Source organism: Peromyscus maniculatus, chromosome 23, assembly GCF_049852395.1.
Source record: "Peromyscus maniculatus bairdii isolate BWxNUB_F1_BW_parent chromosome 23, HU_Pman_BW_mat_3.1, whole genome shotgun sequence".
Taxonomy (NCBI): Eukaryota; Metazoa; Chordata; class Mammalia; order Rodentia; family Cricetidae; genus Peromyscus; species Peromyscus maniculatus.
The window spans coordinates 3,969,954-3,990,959 of record NC_134874.1 but is presented as its reverse complement, the minus strand read 5'-3'; the positions used below and the strand labels follow the sequence as shown (position 1 = coordinate 3,990,959).

General features: G+C 54.0%; 1 protein-coding gene and 1 long non-coding RNA gene across 2 annotated transcripts in view; both read right to left on the bottom strand.

Moving 5' to 3' along the window:
• Nucleotides 1–21,006, bottom strand: part of LOC143270619 (uncharacterized) — a 155,378-nt gene that overhangs the window by 50,450 nt on the left and 83,922 nt on the right. The gene's annotated exons all lie outside the window — the stretch shown is intronic.
• Iscu (iron-sulfur cluster assembly enzyme) lies at nt 15,193–20,915 on the bottom strand. Its single transcript, XM_076560538.1, has 5 exons — nt 20,758–20,915; nt 19,287–19,400; nt 18,497–18,607; nt 16,840–16,918; nt 15,193–15,682 (listed from the first exon to the last, which is right to left on the bottom strand). Exons 1-5 carry the CDS (start codon nt 20,869–20,871, stop codon nt 15,597–15,599), a joined length of 504 nt encoding a protein of 167 aa, XP_076416653.1. The 5' UTR covers nt 20,872–20,915; the 3' UTR covers nt 15,193–15,596.

Sequence of the window (21,006 nt, the reverse complement as noted above, 5' to 3'; positions counted from 1 at the left end):
AGCCGAACCGCTGATAGCTAGGCAGGAGAGGGATAGGCAGGGCTGGCGGGCAGAGAGAATAAGGAGGAGGAGGAGGAATCTAGGCTGGAGAAGAGAGAATGAGGGAGATGCCCAGGGTTAGCCAGGCAACTGCCAACCAACAGACACAGAGTAGGACATACAGAATTAAAGAAAAGGTAAAAAGCCCCGAGGAAAAACATAGATGAAGAGAAACAGGTTAAACTAAGTTATAAGAACCAGTGGGACAAGCATAAGATAAGATCGAGCTTTCATAATTAATAAGTCTCCATGTTGTTATTTGGGAGCTGATTGGTGGCCCAAAAGAAAACCTTTTTTTTTTTTAAATTTTATTTTACAATACCATTCAGTTCTACACATAAGCCACGGGTTCCCCTATTCTCCCCCCTCCCCTTATCCCCACCCTACCCCCCATTCCCACCTCCTCCAGGACAAGTCCTCCCCCGAGGACTGCGATCAACCTGGTAGACTCAGTCCAGGCAGGTCCAGTCCCTTCCTCCCAGACTGAGCCAAGTGTCCCTGCATAAGCTTCAGGTTTCAAACAGCCAACTCATGCAATGAGCACAGGACTTGGTCCCACTGCCTAGTTGCCTCCCAAACTGATCAAGCCAATCAACTGTCTCACCTATTCAGAGGGCCTGATCCAGCTGGGGGCCCCTCAGCCTTTGGTTCATAGTTCATGTGTTTCCATTCATTTGGCTTTTTTTTTTTTTTCCAATAATCGAGTAAAACCGAAATTTATTATAAGCCACAGTAGTCCTAGGGACCTCCATGCTATATATATAGCCTCTATGGTTCTATGGGTTGTGGCGTATCTCTGTGAGTTCAAGCCCAGTGTGGTCTACAGAGTGAGAGCCAGGACAGCCAGGGCTACACAGAGAAACCCTGTCTGCCAGAGGTGGTGGGGTGAGGAGGGGTGAGGAGGGGTGAGGAGGGGTGAAGATCACTATGCACAAGTATGAAGCTGTCAAAAGTGATAAACCACTAAAAGCTCATGTTAACGTATTTGCATATCCCAAGTGTAAGCGTGGCTTTGGTGATGGTGCAGGCAGTGTGCTTCCTGGACTCTCTTTACGGCACCACCCTCCAGTGCAGAGAGTAACGTGGTGTAATTATGCTATTGCACAGCAAAACCCGTCCCTAGGATCTGGAAGGAAAAGGAAAATGGAGACTCAGAGAGATCCAGTCCAAGATCACATGGCCACACAGAGCTTTGAACATGGGGCGGACATGACTTCAGGGAGCCTCTAGTTTAGTGGGTGTCAGAACTGTGGCTGGTCCTCACTATTGCCCACAGGATTTGGAGTCACCTAGGAGACACACCTGTGGGCCCCTCGGTGAGGGTGTTTCCAGAGGAGATTCCAGAGGCGTCCAACTGAGTAAGATCCACCCTGAAGACAGCACATCCTGCGGGCCGGGCCTTAGAGTGAGAAAGGCAGCTGAGGACCAGCATTCATCTCTCCGCTTCCTGACAGAGTGGTGTGAGCTACCTCACTGCCGCTACCGTGCGGTCCAGGCTATGAGGGACCACATCCTCTCACACTGTGAGCCACGGTAAAGCCTTCCTCAGGCTGTGTTTGCTGGACATTCTGTCACAGCGACCTGACCGTAAGAAAGAACCAGGAGGGCTAGAGCGATGGCTCAGTGGTTAAGGGTGCTGACAGGCCTGGGTTCGACTCCCAGAACCCACCTGCTGGCTCACATCTGCAACTCCAATTCCAGGACATCCAATGTTCTCTTCTGGCCTACGAGGCTCCTGTGCACATAATCTCAGCCACAGACGCATAAAATGAATAAATAATACCTATTTTCTTTCTTTCTTGTTTCCTTCCTTCCTTCCTTCCTCCCTCCCTCCCTCCTTCCCTCCCTCCCTCCCTCTCTCTCTCTTTGAGGCAGGGTTGTGTTATGTAGCATTGGCTGCCCTAGAATTCAATAGGTAGACCAGGCTAGACTCAGACTCACAGAAATCCACAAGCCTTTGCCTTCCAAATGCTGGGATTAAAGGTGTGTGCCATCATCTCTAGCTAATAAGTTCATTTTAAAAGGCTCACTTGGGGTCCCTCTGTGGCTGTTTGGGGGGTAGATCAGGTTGGAGACCCTGATCTAGAGTAGCCCTTTATTCTCTTGTGTGTGTGGGGGTAGTTTGCATGCTCGTGTGGATATGGCGTGGGTGACTGGTGTGGGTGGAGGTTAGAAGAGAGAAGAGAGCATCAGATCCTTGAGACCTGGAGTGGTAGACGGTTGGGAGCTGCCATGTGGGAGCTGGGAATCGAACCAAGATCCTCTGGAAGAGCAAGCATTGCTCTCAGCTGCCGAGCGGTCTCTCCAGCCCCTGCTCTTTCCACACGAGGCCCAGTTTGGAGCTGGGCCGACCTTGCGCCGGCTTCTTCTGCTCTGGAGAAAGGATGAGCCTCCGTCAGAGAGGCACAGGGATTCGCCTCTCGCTCAGGAGGTTTAATTTCAGGATTTCTCTGGCTGCTCAGAAATAGCAAGGGGTAGGGGGGACTTGGCGCCGGCTCTGGGCCCTGGAGACCCTTTACAGCTGTTCCCCCTGGGTGGGTGGGGGTTGGGGGGGCAGTTTATGGCAGCAGCTGCGGAGTGAAAAATAGCCAAGCTTGTAAACCGCCTTTCCAGGAACACCGGTGCCAGAGATGTCTGTGACGTCTGTCCTTCCCTGAAAGGACCCCCGGGGGCTTCTCCCTCGGGCTTGAGGAGCTGGGTTCAATCAAGGGAGCTGGAGGGGGACACAGGGCTGATCTAGGGGGACACGGGATCTTCTGCTGCCAGGCCCCCTCCACCCCCAGCGTGACGCGGGGCTCATGGGCATGAGGGACAGGGTGTGTGGCACAGTGACAGGAACCCAGGGCTGGGATCTCAGCTCTGTCTCCTAGTTGTGTGTCTTTAAGTCACTTAAGCCCTCTGGAATAGGAGCCAAAGTGATGGTATTGGTGGGAACTGAGTTCTTTCTGGGACCAGGCCCCCTGTGGCTGCTGGACTGCGAAGGGAGGGGTGGGAGGGGGAGGGGAGGAGGGAGGGGAGGGGAGGAGGGAGGGGAGGGGAGGGGAGGGGAGGGGAGGGGAGGGGAGGGGAGGGGAGGGGAGGGGAGGGGAGGGGAGGAGGCCTGTCTTCTTGGAGGTGAGTTTCTTGGCTCTGCAGCGTGAGCTCAGGAACTCCTTCAGTCAATTAGACTCCCACAGCAGCACTTTCTTGAGCAGCCAAAGGGTCCTGAGGACTGAGCTGTCAGAGCTAAGATTGTCACCAGGGAAGCCCCAAGCCCCTGTGTATGAGGGACGAGAGACTAGATCTCTGAGCACCCCCCCATCCTTGGGAGCGTGTAGGGTGTCCAGTGAGGTCAAGGGTCACATCTCAACTGTTCCTCGTCTCCCCTTGGGGACGAGGTGACCGTGGCCAGGGCTTGAATGTCGTCTGGGTCAGCAGCTGGAGACGTGGCTGGCAGCGTGGCTGGGGGAGGCTTTGCCTCACTGGGCCAGGTGCCAGGCTGTTTATAGGGGGATTGGAGGACCCTGGGGTTAATGGTCAGGGCACCCGGGGTGTGTTTCTACCTTCTATAGAGGTCTTAGTGGGGACAGCTTCCAGGCACAGCTCAGGGAGGGTGTGAGGCATCTGCCCTAGGCCCCCAGAGACACGGATTAAATCCTAGCATTTAATCCACACCCCGACTTTGAGCAGCTCTTGCCCACAACATGGAGTCTCTGGACCCCAAGCCTGAGAGTCCACAGGCTCTGCCTGGCTGGGAGGCTCAGGGAGGAAACTTCGCGAATATTTTTTTGTGTCTTTACTGCTCTCACTGGCGGAGGCTCTGAAGAGGGCGCTGTGGGACCCTGAGCCCACATGACTCCTCCCAACCCCGCTAGGCAGAGCTGGGTATACAGTAGGTGCTTAATAAGTGCTGAGAAAGGAGTATGACGCTCCTTTCTAAGGCAGGCCCATAACTGAGGAGTCGGGAGTGGGTGGGGACGCTAGGTATTGGCTATTCCTCGAATCTGTTCCTGGCCAAGCTGTGTTGTGAAGGGCTCAGTCCCCCAAAGCCACAGCTCTGTCTTCCCTCAGAGCTTAAATCCCACTTTAGAATTTCCACCCCTTCTCGGGCACCACTGTGCGCTGGGAATGGCCATCAACACTTGCTTGTGTTTGTCTTGAGACAGGGTGCAGCTCAGGGTGGCCTCAAACTCTAGATCCTCCTGCCTCAGCCTCCCGAGTGCTGGGATAATGGATGTGAGCCCTGAAACAAAGCACTTTCTCCTGCACTGGGCTCTCACAGAGCTGAGAGAGGCACTGGGGTCATTCATCTTACGCTGAGGAAAGACCTGGAAGTTCTGAGCGGTCAAGTGACTTGCCCAAAGTCACACAGCCAGAAAGTGTCTGAGCCAAGCTTTGAACTCCTGGATGGCTGAGCTCTATAGTCAGTTCCCTGCACTTACTACAGTGCTGTGAGTGAGTGAGTGGATGGATAGATGGATGGGTGGATAGGTGGATGGATGGGTGGGTGGATGGATGGGTAGATGGGTGGATGGGTGGATGGATGGATGGGTGGTGGGTGGATGGGTGAGTGAGTGGTGAATGGATGGGTGGGTGGATGGGTGGGTGGTGAATGGATGGATGGATGGGTGGATGGATGGGTGGATGGATGGGTGGATGGATGGATGGATGGATGGGTGGATGGATGGATGGGTGGATGGATGGATGGGTGGATGGATGAGTGGGTGGGTGGATGGATGAATGGATGAATGGATGGATGGATGGATGAGTGGGTGGGTGGATGGATGGATGGGTGGGTGGATGAGTGGGTGGGTGGATGGATGGATGGGTGGATGGATGAGTGGGTGGGTGGATGGATGAATGGATGAATGGATGGATGGATGGATGAGTGGGTGGGTGGATGGATGGATGGGTGGGTGGATGAGTGGGTGGGTGGATGGATGGATGGATGGGTGGATGAGTGGGTGGGTGGTGAATGGGTGAGTGCTTTGGGGGAAGGAACCCAAGGCTCAGATTTCCTCAGGCCCCAGGCAGTCTGTGGCAACCTCTCCACTGCTGGTTTTGCATCCCCAGTGGCTTTGCCGGGGAGTCTGCAAAGGCGCTGACCGTAGCCGGCCTCTTGCCAGGCCCTTCCTGTCTGCTTGTACAGTGCAGCTGCCTGCGGGCCGCTAATCTCTGGGGGCACCCATGCGGCAGAGCCCTGGTGGCTTAGCACCTTGCATGGGCACCCATGACCTGCTGACCTTCCTCTTGTGGAAGGGAACTTGCCGAGTTGCCGACCCCGGGTGGCCGAGCCCTGCCCCTTGGGCCCTGTGTGCAGCATGTGGGTGGATGCTGAGAGTCCCGGGCTCCGGAGCCCAGCGCCCCACCCTGATGTTTTCCAGAGACAGGCCTGTGATGGAAGTGGGGTCCAGGGGCGGGTCCTGACCCTGTGCCAGGACCCCCGGGAGGAAGGACTGGCCTCTGCCCCTTGCTGGGCTGTGCCACCTGGATCAAGTTACTTGCCCTTTCTGGGCCTCAGCTGCATTTCTGACTTAGGGGAGGATTGAGGCTTGGGCTGGGTTTTAGCCCGGGATGAGTCCCAAGTGCCCTCCCCGAACCCATTTCCACGAGAGATGCTGTTGTGAGGCTGGGGGCTGCCAAAGCCCTTCTCCCCTAAGCAAAATCACTCCGTCCCACCATAAGGTCTCAAAAGAGATCGGCTCCTTCTGGAGTCAACCACAGGGGGATCAAGCTCCCTTCCTCCCCATCTTCGGATTCCCCCAGTTCCTAAGCTCCTCTTGCACCCTCTCCACTATCCAACAACCCTGCACTCCGGGGAAGTCCTTCCTGCTGTCTAACTCAGGTTGAGCACCTTGAGCCCAAGGACTAATTTCCTCAGGGCTCAGCCTATGCAGAGCTGTGCTGGAGACCTGGGCCGGCATGGGGGCGGTGGGGGAGGGGGCAGCCAACCTGGGTTTTTCCCTTCTCCTGTGACTCTCAGGACATCTTGCCTTGGCCTCATTCTTCGCACAGTCTGACTTAAAGCAGACTGGTGAGGGATCGTCACCCCTCCTGGAAGGTCCCATGATGACACCCGGTGAGCAGTGAGGGAGGATCACAAAGTCTTTCCTAGAACTTGCCTTTGGAAATATCCATGAGCCCACACCAGGGTGGACACACAAGGACCGCTGTGCTAGTGTTGTTTAGAACAAGGGAGGGGGAGATAAGAGGAGGGATGGCTCAGTAGTTAAGAGCCCGGACTGCTCTTCCAGAGGTCCCGAGTTCAACTCCCAGCACCCGCATGGCAGCTCACAACTGTCTGTGACTCCAGTGCCAGGGGACCTGACACCTTCACGCCAATGCACATAAAATAAATTTAAATAAATTATTAGAAAAAGAAAAAGAATAAGCAAGAACAGGGAGATGGGAACAGTGGAGAAGGGTAGCCCCAGCCTGGGCCAGCTCAAGGACTGGACTGTTTTCTTGCCTTGCTTTCAATCTGCTCTCGGTGTAGCCAAGGGTGACACCTCACTTCTGATCCTCCTTCCTCCCACCCGTGAGTGCTGGGGTTACAGGCATGTGCCACACACACCTGGTTTTTTTTTTTTTAAAAAAAAGATTTATTTATTTATTATGTATACAGTGTTCTGTCTGCACATATCCCTGCAAGCCAGAAGAGGGCACCAGATCTCATTACAGATGGTTGTGAGCCACCATGTGGTTGCTGGGAATTGAACTCAGGACCTTTGGAAGTACAAGCAGTGCTCTTAACCTCTGAGCCATCTCTCCAGCCCCACACCTGGTTTTATGTAACACCGGGGATGGAATCCAGGACTTCATGCTTGCCAGGCAAGAACCCAACTGTATAAACTGACTCTTTTGTTTTGTTTCTTGTTGTTTGTTTTTCCAGACAGGGTTTCTCTGTGTAGTTTTGGAGCCTGTCCTGGATCTCGCTCTGTAGACAAGGCTGGCCTCAAACTCATAGAGATCCGCCTGCCTCTGCCTCCCGATTGCTGGGATTAAAGGCGTGTGCCACCACCATCACCACCTGGCTAGAAACTGATTCTTGAATGAAGATGTTCAGAGAGACCTTGTTTCGTGCTGGGACAGAAACACAGTCTTCATTTCACACAAATGGTTGCATGTAAGAACCTTCTGTGAGGTTGCTTTGGTTGAGTTCATGACAAGGAAATCAGAGGTTTTTTTTTTTTCCGAGGCAGCACCTCAGATATGGAGCAGGGCACCCCCTGGGGTGCAGGGAGGATGGGGGTGGCACTGGGACCAGAGTGGTACCTGTCTGAGGTGGATTCAGACTTCCCTGCCCTAGGCTTTTGGTGACCATGGTGGGCATGCTTCTTGGGGTGTGTGGAGGGGGTATTGATGGTGACCAGGGTAGGGGAGGAGGAGGTGATGGTGACCAGGGTAGGGGAGGAGGAGGTGATGGTGACCAGGGTAGGGGAGGAGGAGGTGATGGTGACCAGGGTAGGGGAGGAGGAGGTGATGGTGACCAGGATGGGGAGGAGGTGATGCCGTGGCTGTGATGGCCCAGGAGAGGATAGCGGAGGAGGGGTCCCGGTGACGGTGTGGTAGACTGATGATGGTGGAGGCGAGGCGGTGATGCTGGGGTCCCACTGTTAGTGCAGTCGGCTGGTGACAGGCAGAGGCGAGGCCGTGACGGCCTTCACAGTGGTGACGGCTAAGTGTGCTCTCTGAGTCTGTTGCTTGTGAGAATGCTTTAATGTTTTGTTAGTGACAAGATGTAGGCTGTCGTTCCTAGCAAGTGGCCTTTTCAGAGGTAAGGAAACCCCTTTCCAGCCTTAGATTGCTAAGATTTCGTGTCATCGGTGGCCACTGTCTTAGTTAGGGTCACTATTCCTGTGACGAGACACCATGGCCATAAGCAACTTGGGGAGAAAAGGGTTTATTTCACTCAGTTCATCCTCAGAAGCCGTGAGGACAGGAACTCAGACATGGCAGGGACCTGGAGGCAGGAGCCGATGCAAAGGCCATGGAGGGGTGCTGCTTACTGGCTTGCTCCTCATGGCTTGCTCAGCCTGCTTTCTTATAGAACCCAGGACCACCAGCCCAGGGATGGCCCCACCCACCATGGGCTGGGCCCTCCCCCATCAATCATAAATTAAGAAAATGCCTTACAGCTGGATCTTAAGGGGGAGACATTTTCTCAATGGAGGTTCCTTCCTTCCCAGTGACTCTAGCTTGTGTCAAGTTGACATAAGATGAGCCAGGACAGCCACTGAAGTTTATAGAGCGAATGCTTTCCAGCCTCCGCTGGAATACAGCTTCCCCTCCCCAGGGGAGGCTGGGTGGATATGTCCCAGGGCGAGCGGAGTGGGCTGGCTTTCTGAGCACCTGCCCCCCCTCCTGCTGCTGTCTTGCCCGGTGTCTCCCCGAAGTGCTGACCCTGCAGAGCTGGGAGCTGGGCCGGTAGTCAGAGCCATCCCAGGGACAGCAGCATCCTCTGTACTCCTGCTGGTTCAGCGCTTTCTCCTGCACACTTCTGCCGCTGTTTCCGGCTGGTGCGATCCCAGGGGGACCCGACTTCCCCCGAGTAGTTCCAGACAGGGCTCGAGACATCCTGAGGCTGGGTAAAAATGCCAGTGGCAGACAGTCAGGAGGGGATCTCGATGCCCTGCATTCTGTTCCCCCAACCCCCCCACCGCGGCTGGAGCAGGGGAGAAATGATTCTGAGGTTGGGGTGAGGGGAGGAGGGGCGGATGAATCATGCTCTGGCCTGCACTGGTTATTGGCTAAAAATGAGGACTTTTCCAAGTCTGTGGAGTCTTTTTGTTTGAGCTGGAAGGGAATACGGTTCATGGGATCCAGTTACCTCACCGTCTGCAAGGAAGCAGAGAAAGTTGCCCAGGAGTTAGGGACAAGCTCTGCCTCCTGGCTTTTCCAGGGCACTCGCTGTGGGCGGGGTCTGGAGGAAGGTGAATGGAGGGTGATGCCTCAGAGGTGATCTTTCGAAGCAAGAGACCCGTAGAGTGACTAATGATGGTGTGGTGACCAGACCTGTGTGGCCTTAGCTGTGGTCACTGGGAGCCAGTCTGGAAGGTGGCGTTTAGGTGAGGCTCATTTGAAGGCACAGCAGCTTGGGGGAACTCTAGGCCAGGTGGTTCCGGAACTGGGGACGGCAGGAGCCAAGGTCCTGAGGTAGGAATGAACTGGGTGAGACCGCCCAGGGTAGGGAGCAAGCTGTGAGAGAGGGGCGTGCGGAACTGCTCCGTGAAAGGCTGGCGTGCATGTGTCTTTCCTGATTCCCTCCTTGCAGTGTGGTAAGGAACCCCCCTACGGAGGAATGAGCATTTAATATGCACCTGTGGTATACTTTGTGCTGGGCACTTTCCACGTGACCTCGCAGTACCGCAAACTACCCCTGTAGCGGCGTTATCCAAATCAGCTGAGCCAATGTAGTCCCTTGGTGGCTCACACACACAGTGCAGGGACAGCTCTGTCCCTGGGTACCCTTAGCTTGGTTAACTAGATCCAAAATAAAATAAAATAAGATAGCCACACTGGTGCACTGTCCGCCACTCGGCTCCCCTGAGGACCGGGACCTTGGAAGAAGACTCAGCCTGGGGCTGCCCAAGCTAGACATACAAGGAAGCTGGGCCGGGCTGTCTGGAGCCCTTAGGGGTTGGAGTGGACGAGAACTCCCCTGATGGGGAGCACTCTCTGGGGACCCTTCTGTTGTGGGAAAGAGAGCAGGATCCCAGAGCTGAAGCGCCACTGGGCAGGGCGAGCGGCTACACCAAGCCCTCTGGCCCAAGATGCAAGCTTCGAGGATGCCTGGGATTCCAGTGGCTGAGTCGTGGGTGTCTTATCATCGCCTCCGAGTGTAAACTGGAGCTCTCTCTGGGAAAAGGAGTTCCGGGGCCAGAGTGGGAAGCGGCAGAGGTCCTGATGCAGGACAACATGGAGGAGCATTGGGTCTACAGCACCCTGTCATGGGGACTGGTGCTTGTCTCTCCTCTCTTCCCCATTCTGAAGTTGTACCCCACTTCTATGGGTACGGGTGGAGCCCAGGAATAGTCTCAAGTGAACACCTTGCTTGTGGCATCCGTTGGAGAGTCAGCTTTCTGGGGTCTGTAATGATGGTGGCGTTGATGGTAGTGGTGGTGAGATTGTGTTGATGGTGGTGATGATGGTGAAGGTGATAATTATGGTGAGATGGTGATGATAGTGGTGATGATGATGATGATAATAGCAATGATGGAGATGGTGATAACGACAGTGAGATGAGATGGTGGTGTTGATGGCAATGGTGGGGATGGTGATTGTTGGAGTTAGTTTTTATTTGTTTGTTTGTTTGCCAACTTGACATGAGCTAGAGTTATTATTATCATCTGAGAAGGAACCACAATTGAGAAAATGTTTCCATAAGATTGGCCTGTTGTTGGGCGGTGGTGGCGCACGCCTTTGATCCCAGCACTCTGGAGGCAGAGACAGGCAGATCTCTGTGAGTTCGCGGCCAGCCTGGTCTACAGAGCGAGATCCAGGACAGGCACCAAAACTACACAGAGAAACCCTGTCTCAAAAAACAAAACAAAACAAAAAACAACAAGATTGGCCTGTAGGGTATGTGGCCCACACCTTAATCCCAGCACTCAGGATCCAGAGGCAGAGAGGCAGAGGGGTCTCTGTGAATTTAAAGCTAGCCTGAGCTATATAGCAAGTTCAAGGGTAGCCAGGGCTACGTGTGCTACCCTGTCTCAAAAAACAAAAACCAAACCAAACCAAATGGTGATTGATGAGGCCCAGCCCACTGTGGGTGACACCATCCCAGGCTGGTGGTCCTGGATTCTGTTAGAAAGCAGGCTGACAGTCAGGTTGTTGGTGCACGCCTTTAATCCCAGCGCTCAGGAAGCAGGCAGATCTCTGTGAGTTCAAAGCCGGCCTGGTCTACACAGTTGTTGTGGGGTTCTTGCACCCTGTGTGAAAATGTATTGCTGTGATAAAAAGCTGAGCGGCCAATAGCTAGACAGGAGAGTACAGGCGGGACTTTCAGGCAGAGAGAGAGCTCTGGGGAGAAGAAAGGAAGAGTCGCCAGCCAGATGCTGAGGAAGCAGGATGGGCAGTACAGAACCACGTGAAAGAACGTAGATTAAAAATACGGGTTAATTTGTGTTACAAGAACTAGTTAGGACCAAGCCTGAGCTAAGGCTGAGCTTTCATAATTAATAATCAGTCTCCGTGTTGTTATATCGGGCTGGCGGTCCCACCAAAGAAGTACGACTACACACAGTGAATTCCAGGAGAAAGGAAGAGACAGCAGGCGGAGCAAGTCACAGTGGGCAGCACCCTCCACGGCTCTGCTTCAGCTCCCGCCTCCAGGATCCTGCCCTGACTTCCCTCAGCGATGGACTGTGACCCGGAAGTATAAGCTGAAATAATCTCTTTCCTTCCCAAGTTGCTTTTGGTCATGGTGTTTATCACAGCAATAGAAACCCTGATTAAGACAATGGTGATGGTGTGATGATGTGATGGTGGGGTGATGGTGTGATGGTGGTGATGCTGGTGATGGTGTGATGATGGTGATGGTGTGATGGTGTGATGATGGTGATGGTGTGATGATGTGATGGTGGGGTGATGGTGTGATGGTGGTGATGGTGTGATGGTGGTGATGATGGTGATGGTGGTGATGATGGTGATGGTGTGATGATGGTGATGGTGTGATGATGGTGATGGTGTGATGATGGTGATGGTGTGATGGTGATGGTGGTGATGGTGTGCTGGTGTGATGATGGTGATGATGGTGATGGTGTGATGATGGTGTGATGATGGTGTGATGGTGGTGATGGTGTGCTGGTGTGATGATGGTGATGATGGTGATGGTGTGATGATGGTGATGATATGATGGTGTGATGGTGGTGATGGTGTGATGGTGTGATGATGGTGTGATGATGTGATGATGGTGTGATGATGTGATGATGGTGTGATGATGGTGTGATGATGTGATGATGGTGTGATGATGGTGTGATGATGTGATGATGGTGTGATGTATGATGATGATGGTGATGGTGTGATGGTGGTGATGGTATGATGATGGTGTGATGATGGTGTGATGATATGATGGTGTGATGATGGTGATGGTCTGGTGATGGTGTGATAATGGTGATGGTGATGATGGTGTGATGTATGATGATGGTAATGGTGTGATGGTAGTGGTGGTAGCTGTTAGCATTTGGTCTGTCGTAACAAAGTACCACGGATTGTGTGGCTTTCACAATTGAGCCTTATTTTCTCAGAGCCCTGGAGGTGGGAAAAGCCCACGATCCAGGTTCCCGTGGGTTGTTTCTGATGTGGACTCTTCCCTGGAGTGTAAATGGCCACCTTGTCCCTACCTGGCTTTTCCTGGGAGTGGAAAGAGACCCCTTCTTAAAGTCCATCGTTTCTCCTGGATTAGGCTCACATTTGCAGGACTGTTTAACCTTGATTGCCACACCAGACTCTCTCCGGAGAAGGTCGCTGTGGAGGCTTTGAGGGAACGCAATCCGCTGTCCAGCATGAGGAGACCAGCTGGGGTGGTGTTGATGGTGCTGGCGGTGCTGGCGGTGGCTGGGACAGCAGGGGTGGTACCTAACGCTGGTGCTTGCTAGATGCCAGGTGTTGTGGAATTTTCCACTTTACGTGGGAATTTACCCTCACAACAATCTTGTAGTTTAGGAGCCAGGATTGTCCCAATCCCCCAGTGAGGGACAAGAGGCTCAGTGATATGCCTGTGTATCTGTTGTAGACAGATCGTGGTGTAGTTAGGATCAGAACCCAGGCCTTTGGATTTTCTTCCAAAGTTGTTCCTGAAGTCCCGTGGTCCTGCTTACAGGCTGTAGGATGGAGGACTGTAGAGCATGCTTGTGCTTGGGCAGAGTGCCGTCCAGCCCATCCCCCACTTGAGCTTCCCAAGACCCATTAGTCTGAGGCCATGGGGCGGCCTGGGAGGGTCCAGAAGCCGCTCTGCACCATCCGCTCCAGGGTAGTGAGGGTTCTCCTCCCCTTGGGGACCCTTGAGAGTTAGGTTTCCGTGAAGGGAGGCCAGGGGTGGAGGTGACTAAGATGACAGCTGGGCGGTGGAGGGGGCGGGATTGGGCCCCATGGCAGGCTGACCGTGGTGGAGCAAATTTGGCCTTCAAGCCAAGTGTGACTGGAGTTACTGATGTGCTTCTGTGTGGATGTCACCAGAAGGATATGTGGAGTGCTCTGGTGTAGTACTCTGGAGTATTGTGAAGTACCGAGTAGTACTCTGGAGTACTGTGTAGTTCCAGGCTAACAACACCGAGGTTGGAAACCTTGAGATTATACTATTATAAAAGAGTGGTATGTGTGTGTTTGTGTGTGTGTGTGTGTGTGTGTGTGTGTGTGTGTGTGTGTGTGTGTGTAATGGTTGTCATGGTAACAGCAGTTACTATGAGCCGCAGTAAGATGATGATGCCAATGTTCATGGCAACTACAGTCACAGCCAAGGTCTTTCCTGTGCTGAGTCCTGACTGGAGGGCCTTGACTTTTTCTTTGTTCAATTCCTAGCACTTCAGATTTCTCTAGACTGCACTCCCAGTTACAGTGCCTGGTGCATAGAGCGGCTGAAGCGTCAGCCATGCAATGGTGATTCTCTAGGTGACAGTCACGGCAAGTGAAGGCTAGTGCTTCCTGTGGGGTGTTCCAGTGAAGCCTCTGGTGTCCTTGGAGCCGCAGTGATCTGCCAGGATGGACAGGGCAAGAAGTGTAGGCTCCGGGCAGCTCAGCCAGGGCCAGCAGGTGGTGTGTTTAAAGAGCAGCTCCCTCGGAGGCTGCCAGGAAAAGGGTGTGTGTGGGGGATGTCAAGAGGCCTCAGTGATTCACCCTGTCTTTCAAAGCCCGACCCACCCATGTGGTTGATACCTGTAATCACACACCTGGGAGGCTGAGGCAGGAGGAATTTTGAGCTTGAGGCAAACACAAAATAATAAAAACCCAAACCCTCCAAATAGCAGACACGGCATGGACGAGCTACTTCAGGGTTCCGAGATCCACACGGAGACTGTGACAAACCCCTCCTAGGCTCTGTGGGGTACATGGGGCCCAAAGTCCATCTGCCTGCAGAGGGTTGGCCCTATAGCAAGTTCTAGAAACTGGACCTGTTTTGGCTGCAGCCACTCACATTCTTAGGGTTAGGCTGTGCTGGCAACCTCTGATGTGTGGAATTCAGATTCTGTCAACTGGGACAGAAGTGGATCACTTTAAAATCACAAATAGGGGTGGGGAACTGCCACTGCCACGAGGGAGGGACGGAACTGCACAGCGGGACACACCCAGCAGGACAATTTGACATGGCCCCACCCAGGGGCTAATTTGAGATTCTGATGGACACTGCTGGCCTGTGGTCTCCCCAGACTGTGGAGGGAGTGGCCTTTGAAGTTCTGAGCCCTTCACCAGAACCCAGAATATTTTAAAATAAAGGATGATTTAAGAGTCAGCCTGCATATGCCTGGACAAAAAAAGCCATCAGAAGAACAGTTTGCTTTTGAAGTTCACCGCGGTAGTATTCCAGTGTCTCCACTAGAAAATGGCGTTTCACTGGGCTATGCCACGGGGTAGCTCAGGGCAAGAGTGGCTGCTTTCCACGCCTGAGTCAGACGTGTGTTTGGAGACATGGTCTAAGTAGCCCAGGCTGCCCTCAAACTTTTAATCTTCTCAGCCTGTCAAGTGCTGGGTTTACAGGCGGGTGCCATCATGAACGGTGAGATGCCTGTTTTGAACAACCTGAGGGCTGGTGCAGTACATGGACTCTTCAGTGACACACGAAAAGGGCACGCTCACCGGGCAGAGAACTCTCACTCTGGCATAGCTCCCTGGTCCCCACACCAAGCCTGGGAGGCCTTTGGAAGGCTGGCAGAACCGTCTGCCCGCATGAGCGGGAGCCTGGGCCTAGAGTGCAACAGTTTAATCTCCTGGGGCACTTCTGCCTGGCCCAAGGGGTCAGGCGACACCTCAGCCAGCTTCTTGGGTTAACTTCTGACTTTCACAGACCAGTGGGATTACTGCAGGGACCCTTGGTGAAGAGCATCAGACATCTCCTCTACCCTTTTAAAAGCACCCAAGTGTCTACTGCCGTCTGGCATGCTGGCGCCTGGCCTTGGGGAACCCCAAGGGGCTTTGGACAGCACTGGGGGGTGAGTGAAGGATTCAAGAGACAGGTTCACTAGAGAAAACCATCATCTTACATTCTTTTATTATAATATATATGCAGATCTGTTAAATATACAGTAATAAATTCTATCAAATAGCTACAAGGCATTCTGCTGGCAATCTCCCCCCAAAGGGTTAGGTAAAACCTGCCGTCACTCTCCAAAGGCTACCAAAGCTTAAGACTTCGGTGCTGATTTCAGCTCCCAGGCCATAACATAAATCAGACAGACATTAAGTGCACTAAGGACACAGTGAGCTGAAAGGAACACAGGATTAGGCATAATCAAACAGTGTATTTGCCCGCATTGGAACCATAAAGCAAATGGTGACTAGTGTGCGTTTCTCGGGGCTTCTTTGATGTGGTGCCGGGAGGCAGGAGCAGCTGCTGTGACCCGCGAGAGCGTCCCCAGGGCTCACTGCTTCTCTGGCTCTCCCTTCTTGGATTCTTGCTTCAGTTTGTAGTCGGCTAGGGCGGCTTTGATGGCGTCTTCCGCCAGCACTGGAAGGCATGGAAGGGTGGAGAGGTGGCTGTTACTATTTTACACACTTATCTACACACATCTGTGTGTACTTATGTATTTTTATAAAAACATATTTAGAGTATGTATGCATGTGCTTGTACATGCATGTGAGTGGGTGCTGTGCCACGCACACGTGGAGATGAGGACAACTTTGGGGAGGGAGTTTTCTCCTCCACCATGTGGGTTTAGGGGCTCTAACTCAGGCCTGTGACAAGCCTTTACCCTGGGCCGTCTCCCTGGCCTGGGCGGTGGTCTTGAGGAAGAGAATCTTTTTAAGCTGGAGGGTGCTAGAGATGGGAAGGTCCACGAGTGTCCTTGCTGGGCACACACAGACTGGGATGCTCATGCCTTCCTGGCTGGGATAGTGGGGGGGTTTCCAGAAAGTGCCTGTCACCTGGCAGAGACACACAAGAGCTCTGACGGCGTGGTCTGCACACCTCCTTCTGCAGTCCCGCATGGGGAAGCTTTTACTGAGGGTGGACACGGAGGGTCAGGCTACAGGGGAGGAAGAAGCTGAGAGCCCCCAGAACTGACGAACCCGTGTCAGCTCAAGAGGAAAGAGCGTGATCTCAGGTGTTGATCCTGAGGGCAGCCTGAGGATGGTGTGGGAGTGCCAGCCCAGCACCAGCTATTCCCTGTCTGCCCTCTGATGCATCTAAACTAACTCGGTCAGTACACCGTACAGCATGTTTAGGGGACACCTAAGAGGGTGGAAGGCATCAGCTCTGACTGCAGGTTCTGAGGCGCACAGCCTCTCTCGGGGCAGTCAGTGGGTGTTGCACAGTGGCCTCACCTGAGGAAATGCAGTCACCAGGGCGGTGGAGCAAACACTCTCGCTCAGCCTGTCGGGCCGTGGTGTGGTGGGAACAGTACAGACCCTCAACAAAGACGGGGCTCACTTCCTCATCTTGGGGTGCAATGCTGCCAGCTGTGCTGTGTCTGTGCTCAGTGCGGCTTCAGGGCACAGGGCCTCTTAGCCTGACTTCCTAGATAGAGCTCTGGGCTGGGAGACCACAGGCTCCAACCTCCCAAAGGTCCCCACGGCAGATGTTCTCTGGGGTCACAGCGTGGGCTCCTAACGGGGAGTTTATGACTACCAAGCGCCTCAGCTGTCTGGCATTCGGGGCAGACTCACTGGAGCAGTGCAGTTTCACGGGTGGAAGGCAGAGCTCCTTGGCGATGTCTGTGTTTTTGATGGTCAAGGCTTCCTCCACCTGAGGTGCAGGGGAAAGTGGGTGTTTAGTGACTTTACCTTGCCGAGGTCAGCAGTGAAAAGGGAGGCCGGGACATGCTCCAGATAGGCTGCCAGTAGATTCACAACAGCTACTGGGCAGGACGGCCACTGTGCACTAGAGGTCTGGGCAGGACACACACATCCGTGCTGCCTGGCTGGGTAAGCAACAACAAGACCCCCCTGCCCACTGAAGGCAGGCATTGCCTTGGCTGCTTGAGCAGCCTCTGCCCGAGGATGCCTGGGGTCTGAGAGCGCTGAGGGATGATGGGAGGCAGTGAGGCATGGCCTGTGTATCAAAGAAAGCCAGTCTCGCTCAGACAGGCGACCTCAAGGTTAGAGAACGAGGCTTCCTATTTCTGATCATAGGTCAGGGCCCTCTAAATGCCAGGTCCTGGGAGCATGTGCCCAATTTCACTTCCCCTTTCCCCAAGGCGAGTTCTTAACCAATTTCCTTTGAGCCATTTTCTTCCCCAACAAGCAGGCCTGGGCCTCCCTGGCCTCTAGGAGCTCTACACCCAGAAGGCCTGAATCCTGTGGAGTGGCTGGCATGAGGCTAGCAAACAGCTCTGCTGGAGAGCTCGCTCTGTAGGCAATACCCTCCAAGACTCAGCTTCCTGAAGTGGGTCCTGTGAGGGTGCAAAGGATGAGCACGCTGCTTTAAAATGGGGTCTCATGCAGGGCAAGGTCATCTTTAAATTGCTACATAGCTGAGGAAGACCTTCCCACCCCAATTCTCCTGCCTCTTCCTCCCAAGAACTAGGATTCCAGGCTGGTGTGCCGTGCACCAGCACACCGGGCTAGTGTGGGTGGCTCTGATGCAGCTGGATCTTAGCAGTCTCAGCTCAGCTGCTGGGGAGTGTGAGGTAGAGAAAAGGACAGAAAAGACGTCACAGCCCTTTCCAGATCCCCTTCAGAAGCTCCGGGCCAACCACCTGGACCACTGCTCGCCTTCGGCTGCTTACTTGGCTCTCACCCTTGTGATTCTGGTTTCTAAACCCCTTTCAACACAAGCTACATCCACCACTCTGTGAGTGTGGCTTTCTGGAATCCTACTCGAGGCAGGAGATGGGAGGAAATAAACAGTAACTGTCACACAGTAACTCTCAGGAAACCGTAAGGACCTTAGAAACATTAGGGAAAGCCACGGTGGTTTTTGAGCTCTGCTCTTCTGGAAAGACTGGTGATGATCCTCTTCTACTTAGCTGGTAACCAAATACCAGTAATTAACAAAAAGCCTCAAGCAACAAAATGGTCCACAACTTCCAATGTGAGCAATGTGACCAGTATTAAACCTTAGAAAAATGGCTTCAAGAAATCATAGGCACTTTTTTTTTTTTTTAAAGCAAGGTCTTACTGCATTGCCCAGGCTGGCTTTGAACTCACCATCTTCATCTTCCTGCTCCAGAGCCAGGGTCACAGGGAATTCTGATTTAATTCTATAGTTATTGAGACAGGTTCACTATGTAGACAGGGCTGGCCTAGAACTCACAGCTCCTGCTGCCTCTGCCTTCTGAGTGCTGGGACTCGACAGTTCCGTACAAGCTGTGAGCTCTCTTACCGTCTTCCCCTTCACCCACTCTGTGGCTAGGGAGCTGGAGGCGATGGCAGAGCCGCAGCCGAACGTTTTAAATCTGGCGTCCACAATCTTCCCCTTGTCATCCACCTGGATCTGGAAAGGAAACGGGGGCTGGGAGGGGGTTCCTGGGCCCACAGCGGCTGTTCCCAGTGAGCCCTGGCTTGCTGTCCACACGAGATGCTAGGACATCAATCACTGTTTGGTTTCAAAGAGCCCAACCACTGACAGTGAAACTCGGGGTCCACACAGGCCCAGCTGGCAGAGAGGAGCAGGAAATGAAGCTCTCGCCTCACTTTGGTTCTGTTTCCACCCTAGCCTGCTGTATGTCAATCCCCATTTGTAGAAGTCTGTTCACGGCTGCTGCCACTCCTGGCCTCCGTAGGCACTGGGGGAGCCTGCAATCAAGGTCTCCATCTCCATTAACACCTTTCTCTCGGACCCCGACTGGAGTTAGTGGCTCCTTCCTACTGGCCATTGAGGAGACTGCAGCTAAAGCTAGGACTTACTCAGGTACAGCGCACCGTCTCCCTGCCCCTTCCTTCTCCTGGAGAGGTTTGGTTAGCGCATTCCTTTCCTCGCTGGGGAGTGCCAGCTCCTTTGGAGTCTTCATTTGGTCAGTAGCATTCACAAATCCTTTCACTCAAGTGTTTCACAGGACAAGTCTCTACCCTCACCATCCATGACAGCCATTCATCCCATCTCACAGGAACAGACAGACAGACAGACGAAATACTCTGTGAGCAAACGGTGATGATTTTCATCCAGCCAGTACCTGCAATTTCATGACGTCACCACATGCCGGAGCACCCACCAATCCGGTTCCGACATTCTTAGATGTTTTGTCAAGGGACCCCACATTCCTAGGATTCTCATAATGGTCCACAACCTGAAACGACAGTGATAGCATTCACCATGGCGGTACCGTCTCCCTCGGGTCAGCAACCTGAACGGAACGGGGGAGGGAGAACAATGTGTGACCCCGACTCTTCAGCTCCTTCCCCACGACCTTCACCTTGGAGATACTGCCGGAGATATTGGCAAACAACTCAGTTACATCTTAGCTTCAGAGGGATTTCAACCACAATTAATCACCCGCTTTACACAATGACTTACACAATGAGACGAGATTTGGGCTCAAACACCACTTGTGTTTTTAACCAAGCAAAATACACCGTCCTAAGAGAATTATGCCTTTAAAAATTCCAACAATACAAGTGGCCCCAAATGGAAGATTTCCTCATAAATTTCAAGGTGGCTGTTAAGAGATGAGCTGAGGTCGGAGGAATGAGTCATTGGTGGCTGTAAACAAACACACCACCACCCTGGTGCAGGAGCGCCCCCTGGTGCCACAAGGCTGCCAGCCCGCCCAAGTTCCTGTAGCTTCTAATGTCAACAAAACACCCTTCCGTTTGGGGGCTGAAGGCCTTGGCAAAAGCACCCAAGCAAGATTAGAACAAACAGCCATTAAAAGTTTGGGGCACATTATGACTTAACCTCGAATTTTTTTGGCTGGTTAGCGGGAGGCACCCTCATCGGCAGATGCTGAGTCTAAACCCTAAGGCCCCGAAACGCATTATCTAATTTTGATGTCTTGTCCACCTGTGGCAGGCAGGCTTTTGTTTTTCCGAGGGAGTCTCACGTCAAGGGGCCCTAAGAAGGTAGGCGGGGGGGCACACACTACCCGCCCCTGGACACTTTCTGCTCCCTGAAAACACACAAACAGCCGAGAACCAGAGTTTTATGTTGGTTAGGCGCTTGGCTCGCCTGGGGGCCATCAGCTCCTGGAATAGCATCATCAAAACGGTGAGCGGTTTCTCCATACACGGGGGGGACGACGGCCGAAGGACCCGTTCGGAGCTGGGGGGGACAGGGGTCAGGCGGGGGCCAGCGACTTGCTCAAGGCCACCTGGCAAGGGCAGTGGCCTGGTTGGTGAGGACGCTGGTGCTGGATGGTGAGCTGAGCCTCAAACGTGCGTGTCTGCGTGTGTGCGTGTGTCTGTGTGTGTGCGCTGTCCCTTGACCCCCGGCAGGACATACCAGGACCCCCCCTTCTGGGCTGTCAGACTTGGGACCCTCGAAGTGGCGGGGCTGAGGCCGCCGCGGGGTCCTCGGCGGGCGGGTGGGCGCTCTCTGTGCCAACAGCTGCAGGCTGGGGGGCAAGCGAGCCGGGGAGGAGCCGGGGACGCCCGCCCGCCCGTCCCCTCGGTGGTTCGCGCCCCCCCACCCCCGACGCCCGCCCATACCTTCTTGTGGTAGAGCCGGGCTGGGGCCGACAGCTCCCGGGCGGGCAGGCGCGGGCTCCGGAGCAGCAGCGCGGAAGCCGCCCGCCGCAGACGGCCCGCTCCGACCGCCGCCATGTCGCCGGCTGGCACCCGCGTCGGCCGCGACGACGTCCAAGGGCGGGCGCGCTCGCCTGACGTCACCGGGGCGCCGCCCTCGCCGGGCCTTTTCTGGCCACGCCCCCGGAAGGGGCGGGGACGGACGCAGGGCGG